Source organism: Lemur catta, chromosome 18 (genome assembly GCF_020740605.2).
Source record: "Lemur catta isolate mLemCat1 chromosome 18, mLemCat1.pri, whole genome shotgun sequence".
Taxonomy (NCBI): Eukaryota; Metazoa; Chordata; class Mammalia; order Primates; family Lemuridae; genus Lemur; species Lemur catta.
This window is the reverse complement of record NC_059145.1, coordinates 28,448,136-28,462,994: the sequence shown is the minus strand read 5'-3', so window position 1 is coordinate 28,462,994 and position 14,859 is coordinate 28,448,136. Positions and strand designations below refer to the sequence as shown.

At 44.6% G+C, this 14,859-nt stretch overlaps 1 protein-coding gene across 10 annotated transcripts in view; it reads right to left on the bottom strand.

Annotated features, from left to right (window-relative positions):
* The window catches only part of CADPS (calcium dependent secretion activator), a 440,985-nt gene that overhangs the window by 171,502 nt on the left and 254,624 nt on the right, over positions 1-14,859 (bottom strand). For all 10 annotated transcript variants that reach the window (XM_045529934.1, XM_045529931.1, XM_045529936.1 and 7 more), the window contains 2 exons: positions 10,585-10,696; positions 3,918-4,057 (listed from right to left, as the gene is read on the bottom strand). In XM_045529934.1, coding sequence (XP_045385890.1) covers positions 3,918-4,057; positions 10,585-10,696 — 252 coding nt within the window. The remainder of the gene's footprint in view (positions 1-3,917; positions 4,058-10,584; positions 10,697-14,859) is intronic.

Here is a 14,859-nt window from a genome sequence, read left to right as displayed (position 1 = left end):
AAAAGGGGATTTTAACAAGATGGCTGAGGGTTATAAACTGTATCCCCTTTGAGGTTTGTTAAAATATAAAAGGAAAATTGGAATTGCTGTGAATTACTTCTGGTTGGTAGACTGTGGTTCATTGAATGAATCCAAAGTGAAGCCATGCGGAGCTCTGTATTTTTAGTCAAGCTTCAGGTCCTCAGTTATGGTTGAACTGAAAGGAATAATTCTAGACCCAGATATAATTCTTACTGTGTTTTCACCACTTTGAGCCTCGGTTTCTCTATCTGTAAAGTGGGGATTCATTTAATTACTTTTTCATCCATGCAACAAATAACTTACTGGATTTCTGCTACATGCCAGGCCCTCTACTAAGGTACCATGAACAAAGGAGAAAAATATCTCTTCTGACAGGGAACTCACAGTCTACTGGCGAAAACAGACAACAAATCAATAAACAAAGAAGTATTATGACATGTGTGGTAACAGTAAGTACTCTGGCAAAAACAAAGCAGAGTAAGAGAGAGGGAGGACACAGGTGGGCCGGGTAAGGCTTTCTGATAGGTGTGGAGACATGCAGAGATGAAGGTGAGCCCCTGGACATCTGGGTGAGAGGGAGGGAACACCCAAGGCAGAAGAAATGGCAGGGACAAGGGCCCTGGGGTGGGGGTGTACTTAGTGCCTTTGAGGAAGAACAAGGAGGCCAGAGTGGCTGGAACAGTGATCAAGGTGAGACAGGAGTCACAGGAGCAACACTGGCTTCTACCCTGAAGGAAAATGGGGAGTCACTGGAGGTTTTCCAGCATTCAAGTGGCAGGATCTGACTCATGTTTTTGTTTTTAAATTCCCCTGGCTTCAGGGTAGGAGACAGACTGCAGGGAGGCAAGGGCAGAAGCAGGGGGATGGCTTCCAAGGTGGGAGCAACATGTGACAGGGAGCAGTGATGGAGGCCTGGAGGCCAGTGGTGAGGCAGAGCTGGGTGGCCATCAGTAGTCTAGATTTATCTCGAAGGTGGAGTGAAAGAGTTTGATGCAGGGTGAGCTGAGGGGCCATAATGAAAGAGAAATGTCAAAGACTACTCCAAGGTTCTTGGTCTGGGCATCCGGGCGAAGGGAGGGGTCATTTATTAAGATGGGAGAATGATAATACCCGATGCCTGGGAGGCCGTGTCAGGGATAGAATGAGAGAACGGATGTGAAGGCACTTCCTGAATTTGAAAACACCATATGGACCTAAAAGATGAAAATTACCCACCTACTCAGTTGCTAATCCTTAAATAAATATGTCCAGATACTAATGCTTTAAGGTCAAAAAGCAGTGTTGACTTTTCTCCCTGACATTTTTCTATTCCCTAAAGAAATATTGTGAATGGCCCAGTGGCTCATTCAAGGAGCCACAGTGCACACCAACAGGAGTAATTCCCAGTGATTCTGATGTTTCTTTTCTATTTCAAAAAACATTAAAACAATTTATAACTTCAACTGTGCTTCTTAAAAATTCCTTTCTCTCTCCCATTCTCGAAGCTGTGACATTGCTCTGACAGCTCTTTCCTCATTCTCCACACAAGGGGGCTCAATACAGCTATTTTAAATCTAAGGAAAGAAAAATGTAGTCCACAGATATTTTTATTTTCTCGGAATAGTCCCTTGTGCAACTAAGGTTGCTCACCCCTGACGTAGGCCACATTAGGTCACACTGGGTCTGACGGTGTTATTAGGGCATCCACTGTTCACTTTCAGAGCTATTTTCAGCTTTCCTAGCATATTTCCTGGCAGAGGTAATTTTTAAATGGCAGTCTGGTGATATGAAATAGCTATGGAACCTGTCAAAAGTGAGCTACATATGTCCTCTGTCATCTGTAGGGTCGAGGTAGCCTGAAATATGTTAATAGTTTTCCAAATGCATCATCAGAAAAACTCCTCAATCCCAATCAGTTAGTTCCGTTTCCAACAGCATGAATGAAGAGAATGTGGGAAGTGGGAATTTGTCCAGTGAGGACAAAACAATACCTATGTCAAGTGCTTGCTGTGGGGAATAAATGGGAGGGTGTTTGTAAAACTCCTAGAATAGTCCTGCAACGTGGGTTGAGGTACTGATCCTTTTAAGGAAGTTGAAAAAAAGAAAAGCAGTTTAGAGGACAGATACATTCATTCCTATTCTTGTTCTCTTTCTATTTTCTCTCTGCCCTCTCCTCCTCCTTTCCCTCTCTCTTCCTGCCTCCATCCTGCTCACTGATGTGCTGCTTCCTTTAGCAAATATTTACTTAGTATTTACAAGGCAGTATTTTGCTAAAGATGCAGGATCTTTTCCTGTGTACTACAGGAACCTAACAGAATTCTCAACCCCTTTGTCTTAAAACTAGGATGTTTACCATTGAGAAGAGCTTTTAGAGAGAAATTCCATTAATATTTTTGAAATATATGCCAAGAGTGTGATAAGGAGGAGGAGAAGTTGATCTCAAACATTTCATAAGTTGCTAATTGAGGACGAGCTGTTTGTACTTCATCATGGGCAGTTGACAAAAGACCGAGTGTCTACTTAAGGCCTGGCTCACTTCTCCAAGGCCTTTTCATGCCCCTAAATGGAAAAGTTTTGCCATAATCCTATCTCAAGTTTGGAATAGCTTGGCCTCAAGACAATGCAATGCAAATTCCCCAAATCCAAGCCAGAGCTTGGATAATTCTACCTTGACAGCAAAAATGCAAATTCAGTAACCGGTCTCCAGCTCATGGGTGGCCTTTGCTTTCTCTGGAGCCCTTCATACCTGAACCTCTTTGGTGCCCTGACTGGTAGGTACCTATCTTTCCCTGGAACCCTGGGCTTTCTTTGCTTCCTAGCACTCTGAGGCTCCATCACTAGGGTACTGTTTTTCACTCTCTGACTGTGTGCTGCTGTGGTCTGCACCCCATTGGGACAGTCACTTCCTGACCTGGTCACATGCTTATGGATGTCTCACATGCCTCTGTTTACACCTGTCATAATGAGTGGCCATGATAGTGGGTTCATGAATTCCGTGAACCTCTAGTACATACGATGAATTCTCACTCTTAATGGCAGTTTTAGCATTTAAAACCCTATCATAAACATACATAGATCCAAGAGAGAATTAATGCGACTTTCTAGGGACCAGAGGGGCCAAGCAGAATGATAGCTGGTTGGCAAAGGGTACCTGCAGAACACTTGAAGGACAATCCATTCCCTTTAGCTGGTTAAACATTCCGCTATTCGGAATTATATGGCTCAACTCCTCTCTCAGTGTCATATTCCGAGATAACAGGGCCCAAGTGATTTAGTTTAACAGGCCATGGCTAGCAAATACTCAGTTACCAATAAATATTTTATGTATAAATCATGGCTTGATCTGTAAAATAAAACTATATTTTTTAACCTATTCTTTTTGCTCTACTTGAAATTACTTAATTGGTCATTTTTCTCAAGTCTTAAAAAAATAAAGATAATCACAAATTTTCCATTTATTTGCCCATTTATTTAAATGCTGTGCTAAAATTGATCCGATGTGAATTGATTGGTTGAAGGTGGCCAATGGCCACTGCTCACACCTCATGGAAGTGCTTGTGGATTAAGGTGCAAGTGAGTGAGTCGTGGAGTCTGAAGGACAAGGTACACTGAGTCTATAAAACCTCCCAAGACAGAGTTACCTAGCATGCTTCTAATGGGTTTTGAATTGTGTTGGAAATACCACCTCAGAAAGAGAAGGAAATAATTCTACCTTGACAGAAAAATGCAAATACAGTAATCATAAGAATTGAGGAAGATTGTAGTAAATATCATAGTCACATATTTTAACGACTTCTCATGAATCCTTTATATTTGTTTCCACATCGTTCTCTGAAGATCTTGTTTTGGTTTTTATGTTTGTTTTGAGAAACGAATGGATGTGCGTCCAAAATCACACTCGGCGAAGAAACACTTACCCGGAATGCTTCATGTTTTGAGGCTTGTCCATTCGGACGGCAAGTTTGATTTTGAGATCTTGATCGGGGCAGTTTTTGGAGACTGTCATTTTGTGCCACTCTGACTGCTTGGGGCTGTTCGGGGTGGGATGGAGAATAACCTGCAAGGGAAAAGGACAACCATCTTAGCCAGAAAACAGAAGCACCGTTATGTTTTCATAGGTTAGAAGCTCTGATGCTAAGGAGTGGAGTGATTTGAACAGGTCCGCCAGCCACAGCTCCGTCTACGCTCTGTAGCTGGCTCGAGGCAAGCAGCCAGGCCTCAGGACAGAAATGCGTTCTCTTCCTCCCCCTCTCCCTTTCTGGCTAATTTTGTAAAAGTAAAGATCATGATTTCTGTGATTCTGCTTTGACTTTTCTAAAGTTCAGAAGTACTAAAGAAACCCAGAATAGAGAATGCCGTCCACACATTATCCTCTTCATCTTCACCTAAGAAGAGGGAAGTATGAAAGGAAGACATATCCTTACATATTAGGGAGCCCCCCCAGTCTACTTTTTCCATCCTCTAAGATTTCTTTCACTATTTCAAGAGGAGAAATTCCTTAAAGGCCACAGGGGAAAATGGAAGGGACCTTATTAGATGGATGAGAAATGTGAGGCTTAGAGAAAGGAAGGGACTTGCTTAGAGTCACACATTTCAACCCAGTTTCCCCTGGACTGGAAATCCTATCACGTAACACCCAACCTCGCCCTGGCACGGAAGAAGGTGCACACAGTTCAGCGAAGGATCAGCTCCTAGAAAATGCCTTTCACTGGTGTGCTTCAGAGATGGCACTTTGATCTGGGTCTTCTGCCTTAGTTCTCATTGTCTCGGATGCTGGGCGTGAAGTGAGAAGTAGGTAGCCCAGTAAATCCCTTTTTCATTTTGTGGTGATGGAGTTCTCAGGAGCCACATGGGATCCGGGGAACATGCACTCCAGGAGGAGTTAAATATTTAGAAAATCCCCTAAACTAAGGGAACATGAACTAAATATAGGCACAACAAAAGCTGGGCTTGCTAGGATTTGCTTCTGTGATGGCAGCATGCCCTGGTTTGTTGCATGTTGCTTTGGCTGTTTTCTAAGCATTTATTTTCTCCAGGTGCAGGGAAGGCGGGCTCCTCGCCTGAACTTCTTTCTCCTCTGGGGGCAGCTGGGAGGGGCTCGGAGTCTCGGGGGTGCACACTCTGGCCTTCTAGATGCTATATCAGCTTTACCAGTCATGCACGCATAGCCCACGCTTGGAGGGTGGACATACATGGCTTTTTGTGCACCTATGGAAAAAGACCTCTGAGAAAGGTAGGAGGCTATGGCCGGAAAAACAAAAAATCAGTTTGCTTTGACATGCCTCATTTGTGCTGATTTCCCATCCCTTTAGATTCTGGGCCTGACCCTTTGACATTTTACATTATGTGTATTTACTTTGTATTACTGTATTACCTTATTGTACATATCATAAAATACTCACAAATAAAAGATGGGCTAAAGATTTAAAAAATGCTATATATTTTCAAATACCTCGCTAGGTGTGGTGGTTGTGTACTATTAGTAGCTATATTTGAAGGCATCACATATATTTAGGGCAAGTTGCATTGTTAATAATATTGGCTGTAAATCTGCAGTTCAAGTATTCTAAATAATTTCAAAACATCTTGACTGACGTCTTGTCCTATTTGATGACGTTGGCATTGATTTATCTCATGATATGGGTGACCGAGCTCCTGCTAGTAGGTCAGGTGTCAACTCCACCACTTTCTTGTAGGTCACCAGCCTCGTGTTACTAGTATTACCTTCAAATCAGAGCCCTTCGACAGTAATCTTCTTAGGCCATTTGTTTACTTTGTGAGAGTCCATTTAGTTAAAACTATGTCATAAGATGCATAAATTCACTTTACTGGCACCAGCAAACTGCAAAATGCAGAGGATGGACGCTGGCCATAAATGAGTGAGTCAGGGTGTCGCTGGGTCGTGGAGACCTCCGCTTTCCCTCAAGGAACTGCCTGTTCTTACATATCACCCGAATCTCATGCCACACCCTGAGTCCCAACCCTTTGGAGAGGAGGGAGCTGCCGATCCCAGTGAGGGGACCGAGGGACCCCAGCTAGTGTGGCCTGAGTGAGGCAGGGGTGTGATGTGCTGGAGCCAAGAAGGGGAGGGGCTGTAAGAGAAGCCCCAGCCAGGCCAGAACAGCAGCAGGAAAGGCCCTTGGCTTCCTTCTGCTCCTGCCCATTTGGCAAAATCAAAGCAGGAGCAGCACTCTGGGCACCCGGAGCTCGTTAACAGGCCTTCCGCCATATGGATTCTGGGCATGCTTCCCACTGGCAATATGGTGTCCATTCATGTCGCAAATGGCCGCAGCTCATTACTGGCCGCTCCACAAAGACTTCTTCCCCCTCGCGGTTGCTCGCTGGGGAGACTGTCTCTCCAGGGTGGATGGAGACATGAAATGACTGCAGTTGTCTTCCTCTTTGTCCCCACCCTGCCATGCCCCTGACGGGCTGATGATTCCTTTGTACATGTCAGCTCTGCTGAATTACAAGGGTCCTTCTGGGTGCACATGAGCCCCAAGGAGACCAGACACCTCATCTGGACATTCCAGGCTGCTAATCAAGCACTTTGTCATCTCAGCCGAGGCCCATGTGTGCTATGCTTTGACGTGGGGACACTGATGTGGCCGCCACGACCCATCCCCTGCAGTAGGCCACCCTCCAGCCAGCCACAGCTTCTCCTAGTTGTCTGGGCACACAGGCGGGGCCTGGTGGGGGATGCTTCACCCCAGGCTTTGACTGGCCCATCCCCTCCACAACTTAGCCTGTACCTTTCTCCCTGCCTCTTGCATCCCCAGGGGAAGGCATCCCTGCCCCTCAGACTGGGTTCTGCCTTCGGCTATGTGCTTCCTTTCTGGGTATCCTTTAGAGCACTTCCCACGCTGCACTATAATTTCTGGTTTTATGTCTGTGCCCATGAGCTTTGTGAGGGTAAGGATTTGTGTCTGTTTTTATTCCTATTTGCTCTGTGCACAGCACAAATGACCGGACACAGCGGGCCCACAATCTAATTATTGAAAAAAAGTTTGATCGTATTGCAGCATTGGCAAGGGTGCAGGGAAACACATTCTCTTATGCCTTTTGTGGAAGTATCAGTTGGGCATGCTCCTTAGGGGACAGTCAGCAGTATCTGTCAAATTTCAGTCAGCAAAATACTTTTGTTTGAAAATTTATCTTATAGGCATACATGCATATACAAAGAAATAAATTCCAGGCCATTCACCGAAGCAGTTTATATAGCCAAAGATGAAATAATCTAAGAATTTACCAATAGAGGACTTGTTAAATAAAATATAATATGTGCACACAGAATACTACGTAGCTATGTAACAAGGAGACAGGCCAGTATGGGCTGATATGGATTAATTTCCAAACATGTTGATATTTTGAGCAACATGTAGAGCAGTATATAGACAGTAACTTCCAATTGTGCTTTTTAAAAAAGAGGGATATATACATATATGCTTATATGTGCTATGCTTGAACAGGCACCACGTGTTTTGGGAAGGATACACCATAAATCAAAAACAAGATTTTTCTTTGGGAAGGGATCCCAGGGCAAGGTGGAAGAGATCATTAGTTTTTACTATTTACCCATCTTATTTATTTTTTTACAATATGCATGGATTTTTTTTTTCAAATAAAAAGGTTAACAAAAATGAAACATAAGACAAATGAAACAAACTAAAAAATGGTCGAATGAATGAGTGTAACGCCAGGATTCTGAATTTTGAGTGTGGGTCTGTTAAGCTTGGGAAGAATCGGAGCACAGAAGCACTCCCTTGTGGGCTCCAAGGAACAGCCTCACATTAAAAGACTGCACTGTTGGGCACCCAGCTGCTGCCAGTGAAGACGCTGCCAGCAGAGGGCGCTCGGCTAGCAACTCTGCTGCAGTTGGTGGAAAGTTGGTTTGGTGCAAAGGAAGAATCATCTAATATCTGGGGGAATGTGGGAGTGGGCTGGAGGAAAGAATGAATCATTACGAAATGAGTGCCAGTGTGGGGCTGTGGCAAGCTCCTGGCTTTTACCAGTACAGCAGAGCCCCGGGTTTTATGTTTGCCTAGGACAATTTAGTGTAGTGAAAATAGCTCCGTAGATGAGTCGGTATCATTCCTGGCAAGTGGCGGAACCCTCTGGGCTGCAGCTCATCTGCACAAGAGAGGTAATGACCGTGCCTGCCTCAGTGGGGCTGTGGTGAAGGGGCATGGAGGGGCTGCCCTTGATGTCCTGGGGACAGTGGCCTGGCCCGTGGTGAGTGTGTGACGCACAGGCCCCTAACTGGCTGGGTGGCTCTGGGGAATGAGTTTTCTCCTCTATCAAACAAAGGATTTGAATAGCCGGGGGGTTTTAACTTTTCTGAGTGGGAAGAGTTTTGAGAAGCTGGTGAATGCTTTGACCTAGCCAGTCTGGAAAAATGCACATAGCTCCCCACCCCCCACATATTTGCAAAGGATTTCCAGGGCATCCTGCGTCCTGTGGAGCCCATTCATAGATAATGGGTTGAGCATCCCTGGACTGGTCAGTCACACTCGTCTCTTCTAACATTAATATGTGGGTGGGTCTCTGAGACTCTCATGATTCTTGACACCCACCTTCTTGCAAAAAGAAAAGTTTGAGAAGAAATTAAAGGCAGGCTACTTTCCCCACTGTGTGTGTGTGTGTGTGTGTGTTTCTCTTTCCCCTAGGCACAGAAATGAATACCTGTCATTTCGTAAAGAAAACAGCTAAACCTTTTCTTTCATCTTCCTCCTCCCCTTTCTGGGAGGGGTACTGTTTTGTTTTTGCTATTAGCCTTATTAACTTTTTGTTTTACCTCCACCTGTGGTCTATGTCCTAGTAATATGATGTCACATCAATTCTATAGATGAAAACCACACTGGGAAAATGGACCAGAAAAAAAAAAAAGGAAAAAAGAAAGCACAGGATGTGAATTCTGGCTGACACTGTGAGGTGTGTGTGCCGGTGTGCTTGTCTAGGGGTGGCCTCTTGTTATTCTACAGGTGATACATCAGAGGCTCAGAGAGGTTACATGCCTTGGCTAGGGCCACATAACTTTCAGGAAGGATTATACATTCAACCACTATAAACTAAAATGTATTGAAAGTCTATGTGCTGGGCTCTGGGTATAAGGTAGTGAAAAAAATAGATTTCTATTCCCACGGAGCTTTTACAATCCAATGGGGGAGACAAGCCAACATTTCCATCAGTTCTCCTCTTTGTCTCATTGGTGACAAGCTCAGTGGAGAATGTGAACTGGGGTGGAGGTGGGGGCGAGATAGCGAGGGAAGGAGGATGGGTTGTCAGGCAAGGGCTCTCCAGGGAGGTGGCATTTATGCAGAGAAGGCCTTTTGAAATGCTGGGAGGTGAGGAGAGGACCCCAGGCAGAGAGAAAGCCCCCTGAGGGGGGAAAGACGTTGGTTTATTTGAGGGACTGAAGTTTGGCCATCGATGCTGGGACATCGATGCTGAGGAAGAGTGTGCAGTGGATGGAGGTGAAGAGGTGAGCAGAAGCCGGACTCCACCCATGTCGGTAGGCCCTGCTAAAGAGTTCAGACTATCATAAGGGGCATGGGGGCATGGAAGCAAATTAAGCCAGCAAGTGGCAAATTCAACTTCTGAAAATACTAATGGCGGCTTGGTGCAGAGTCAATGGCTGAGACACAAGAAGAAATTCCTCTGTTACCTCAGTGATTCTCAAGGGGGTGGGTACCACAACTCTCAGGGGTGTTTCAGAGATTTTGAGGACATTTTGACGGACAAGATAATTGGTGCTGGTCTCTGTTGGCATTGAATGGGCGGGGGCCAGGGATGCTAAACCTCCTGCGAGGAGCGAGATAATCCTCCCCAGTGAGGAATCTCCCTGCAGCCCACCTTACTTTCCAATACTCCCACTGGATGTTAAGGGAGGCAGAAAAACCTGTTTATAATGCACTGGGTCTAGATCCTAACTCTGTCTTACATTTAAAATCAAAGTATTTTTGGCATGTTTCCAGGGAAGTCAAGGGAACTTTACCAAGAGTCGCTTACCATTTCAGTAAATCAGTTTACTGATCCTCAGGCTTAGGAGTCCCCAACCCAGCACACCTCCACACTCCACGACAGATGTTTCGGTTGACCCCTTCACAGTGACTCTCCATATGGGAGCAAGCAAAGCCTTTAGGTCTTTAAGTATTTATATGTTGAAGGTTTTTGCTATTATTTCATTTCCTTTTGTTTCTCCTTTATGTCATGGTGTTGACTTTCACATTGTTAGTTGGGTAGGCAGTTAAATCATCTAAGAATTTCACTCTAAGATAGTAAACGGCATAACAAATGTAAAGGATGTTTGGGTCTGATGGTGCTGAGAACCCCTGCTCTGTCTTCTGCAGTGCAAAGTCTCGTTATCCCAGGATTATAGAAGAGAACCTGAGGCTCAGAGAGGTTGAGGGATTTGCTCAAGGTCACACAGCTAATATAGAGTAGAGCCCAGGATTTAAACCCCAAAGCCAGGCTTTTCAGCACTTGGCAATGTTGCCTCTTGGTGACCCAGGCACTGGGGACCCAGCTGGGGACACTCACTCTCTGGAGTTCTGTTGGATACCACATGTGATAGGGAGTGCTTACCCGCCCAAGCTCCTTGTCCTCCAGGGCCAGGACACCTGTGCTCTCTGTGAACAGCTTCACCTTCACAGCCGGCAGGGCGTGGGTCGTGGAGAAGTCACCCTGGGTGCCCCAGCTGCAGACAGAATTAGAGAGGTCAGCGTGGACATGTCTATCTTGACAAATGCTAAACTATTCCCTTCTTCCTGGGTCGGGTGAACGCAGGGTTAAGCCAAGACAGCATTGGCTGTCACATCCTCCTCCCTCCCCTCCAAAGCTGCCAGAGTGACAAAAAGTGTTAATTAACTTGTTAGGCAAATGCAAGACAGATGCTCAGAAAGTTGCCACGGGTCTTCACAGAGCACTGTACGGAATCACTTGGAATTAGCATGAGATCAAGTTGGTGAGAACTTTCCCCATGTATTTGCTATACCTACCAACTATTCCAGGGCACCCACTAATATTTCACTGCATTCTTTGAATCCCTAGTTCTTGGCAACTACAGTTCTAGATTTTGGAACAGGGGTTCATTTAGTTCAAACCAACACCTGACTTTAAAATGCGACTTTAGCATAGTGGTGGGGAGGGGAGGAGCCCCGTTTCCTCTGGCATTCAAAGATGAGTTGAGTTAGGGGATGAGTGGAGCTGCATCCTGTCAAAGTCAAAGAAAGGTTAGGAGGCAGAAGGATGTGGGAAATGCCATGGCCTGTTCATGATCTGTGGGTGTCTGAGTCTTAGTTCAGCATCTGGGTAGAGTGCCAGGTGTGGCTTCTGTGAACCCCTCATGCACCCCGCAGATGTGGCCTCTTCATCCATTCACTCATTATTTTTACAGAGAATTCCCCTCTAGCCATTCTGTACCTGCAATCAGAGTGATCTTCTGGAGGTGTTAACTGGATCGCATTTGGCCCCTGCCCCAAACCCTTCCATGGCACCTGTTCCATTGCACTCAGGAGGCAATCTGGACCCATCACTGTGAAATCCCACTCATCGGCTCCAGCCTCATGGGCCTCCTGCCTCTGCCTCCTGTGGCCTGTTTCATCCCTGGGTCCCTCTGTTGGCAATGTTCCTCCCCACCCTGCCCTTCACTGGGCGACCTCTTCAGGGCTCACCTTAAAAGCCACTTTCCCAGAGAACATATCCCTTGATCTCCCAACCTAAATTGGGTTCTAATATTGAACTCTCTTTACCATACTAATTTTGCATCCTAGCAATCATTGGATTTGTAATTATTGATTTATGTGATTGTTAACGCAGAATCCCCTAATATTCTGTAAGTTCCCTGAGCACAGGGACTATGTTTTGTCTATGTTGTATACCCAGAACTTAGCACAGTGCTTGACACACAGAAGACATTTAATAAGTATTTGTTGAATAAGCAAATGGTGCCAAATACATGCTCTTCTACAGAACTAGGGAACAACATAGATACAAGTTTGTATAGAGAATTTTTCAATTTGCTTTATAGGATGACCAATTTCCATATTGTCAAATACTCATTAAAATATGATTTTTAATGGCTCCATAATATTACACCTCATATATGCATAATTTAACCATTGTTCTATTATTGAAATTGGATTGGTCATTAATTTATGATTTCATCTCTGATTATTTCCTTGGGATAGAGACCTAGATGGGAGATCATTTCTTCATTCATCAACATTTAGAGCTCTTACAAGGTTGAAGGAACTGTGCTCATCAATGAGCACTTTCAAGGCTTGAGATATTGATTCCCAAAATGCTTTCCACAAAGGTAGTGACTATCCTTCTGCCATCTGGGAATCAGATGCAAATCACAGGGCTTCCTTCCCTGCACTAGGTATCATGATTCACTTTTTCTTCTTGGCTGTTTTGTCATTGTTGTTTTCTTGGGTATGTCTTTGACTACTAGTTGGCTTGAATGTTTTACCCCGTGTTTGCTGGCTGGTTGTATTCTTCTTTTATAAATTATGAAAACCTGCCTTCTAGTCTCACTGTTGCATTTGATCAAATAAAACCCGTTAACCAAACTCAAAGACACAGGGAATCTGGTGAGAGTTGACAAGAGAGCACCAGAACGATTGAGATGAGGGGGACCCAGATCCATGGGGGTCTAATGCGTGAAAACCACTGGGAAAGCACAATAGTCATAACAGAGATGGGAAGAGGCCACGAGACACGACAAAAAGTAACAGGTTTCAAACACAGCAGCAGCCAAGAGTTTGAGGTATGGACAGAAACTCCTAACTGGGCACCACCAGCTACAGCATGCCCCTAAGATAAGGGTATCTTGGTCCTAGCAAAGGCAAGGGTTTTGCACCAGACATCTTTAGTTCAAATCTTGGCTTAGTCACTTATGAACTATAGGATTTGGGGCAAGTTAATTAACATCCCTGTGTCTCGATTTCCTCAGTTATAAAATAAGCTCATTTCACAGACTAGTTAGTTGTAAAGAGCGAACAGCTATGGGCTTGGAACAGGATGAGAACCCAACAAATTTTGGTTACCTTCCTTTCCCAAAGCAAGGAGATATATTCTAGTAATAGTGATAATCATTTATCTATTTCTATTTATTTATTTTTTGTTTCGCTGACATGCAATAATTGTACATATTTATGGGGTACAGAGTGCTATTTTGACACATGTATACAATGTGTAATGATCAAGTCAGGGTAAATAGCATATCCATCACCTCAAATATTCATCATTCCTTTGTGTTGGAAACATTAAAAATCCTCTCTTCTAGCTATTTGAAAATATGCAATAAACTATTTTTAACCATAGGGACCCCACAGTACTATAGAGCACTAGAACATTCCTCCTATCAAGATCTTGCCTGTTTTATTCCAGTGAATTGTGACCAAGTTGGACTCAGCTCCCTGCTATGATTGTCATAATGGTCAGTAACAAGCATTATTCGTGATTAGCACCATTGGCAAAGAACATAGCCATTAATTTATTATTTATGATTAACTGTGCTATTAATCTCTTTGGGCATTCATCATATTTGGTCTTGGGGATAAGAAACAGTCCTGCTGGAGTTCTGGAATGAGAAGCTTTAATACTAAGCCACAAAGAGAACTTGGGCTCAGTGCTCTGGAGGTACCCCACTCTGTGTCCCCATGATGCGATCCTTGGGCTGGTCTGCAGGGATTTCCTGGCCTGCTTGGTGGGCACCAACCCAGTCTGCCTGAACCCCTGTTGCTACCCAGGGATACTCAGCTCACAAGGCGTGTAACGTGACTCAGACTGCCGGGCCGTCGTGCTTCTGAAACCACGTCAGCCGGATGGAATTCAAGGCGCTGGAGGCTGCCCTGACCACCCCCATCCAGTTGGACACTGAGTTCCTTTTCCTCTCCACCAGGCCTGCAGCTGTGCTTTTGGCTTCCTACCACGACCCCTGGCTCACCTCAAGTTGTTAGATCACTACTGAATCCCAATTTAACCATCAGATTCCAAATTGGTAACCTGGCCTACTAGAGCAGGCAAAAAGAATAGTTCTCTAGTTTGATCAGGACTGGCTATCTAATTTTCAGGGCCCAGTGCAAAGTAAAAATGCAGAACTCCCTGTTCAAAAAGCACACACAAAAAAATGCCACTAAAAGTACTAAAATATAACATGTTTTCTTTTTCCTGTGTCCTCTGCTCCATTGTTCCTTGGGACTTCATTTACAAACACAAGTTCCAAGGTAAAATTATTAAGAATTTCAAAGATGGCAACAGCAGAGCATTAAACCAAACATGGGTCCTTTCTGAGCACAGGTCACGTGCCACCAAGCCGACTCTGATCTAGTGCTACCCCAGTCCGATTAGCCTGGGCTGCAGAGGGGCCATGCAGGGGGTGTTGGCTGCCACTTGCTGTTGACGTGAGACTTTTGCCCCTAGCTACAGTCATTGGAGTCTGTGAAAACTCCTCCTGGTTTCTTCTTGTCAATGTTTCCTATTCTAAGGAGATGCAAGGTTTAATTATCAGCACCCTCTTCTACCCCCGTTTCCCTTTTAGATAAAAAAAGTCATGAAAATGTCCACTCTTTGTCTTTTTCTAGCCATGCAGAGACCTGGCTATCTCTATAATAAAAACAGCTAATGTTTATTCAGATCACTGTGTGCTAGGCACAAATTCCTATCTCAAAAGTTTTACACAGGTGTGCATGCATTTGTCTTTGTAAAGCCTCTTGGTCATCCTGTAAAATGCCTACAAGTATCACTCCCAGAGTCACAGATGAGGAAACTGAGGCTTGGAGAGGCTAGGTAATGTGTCCAGGGTCACACACAGGGAGTAAATGGCAGGGTGACTCCACAATCTAAACTCTTAAC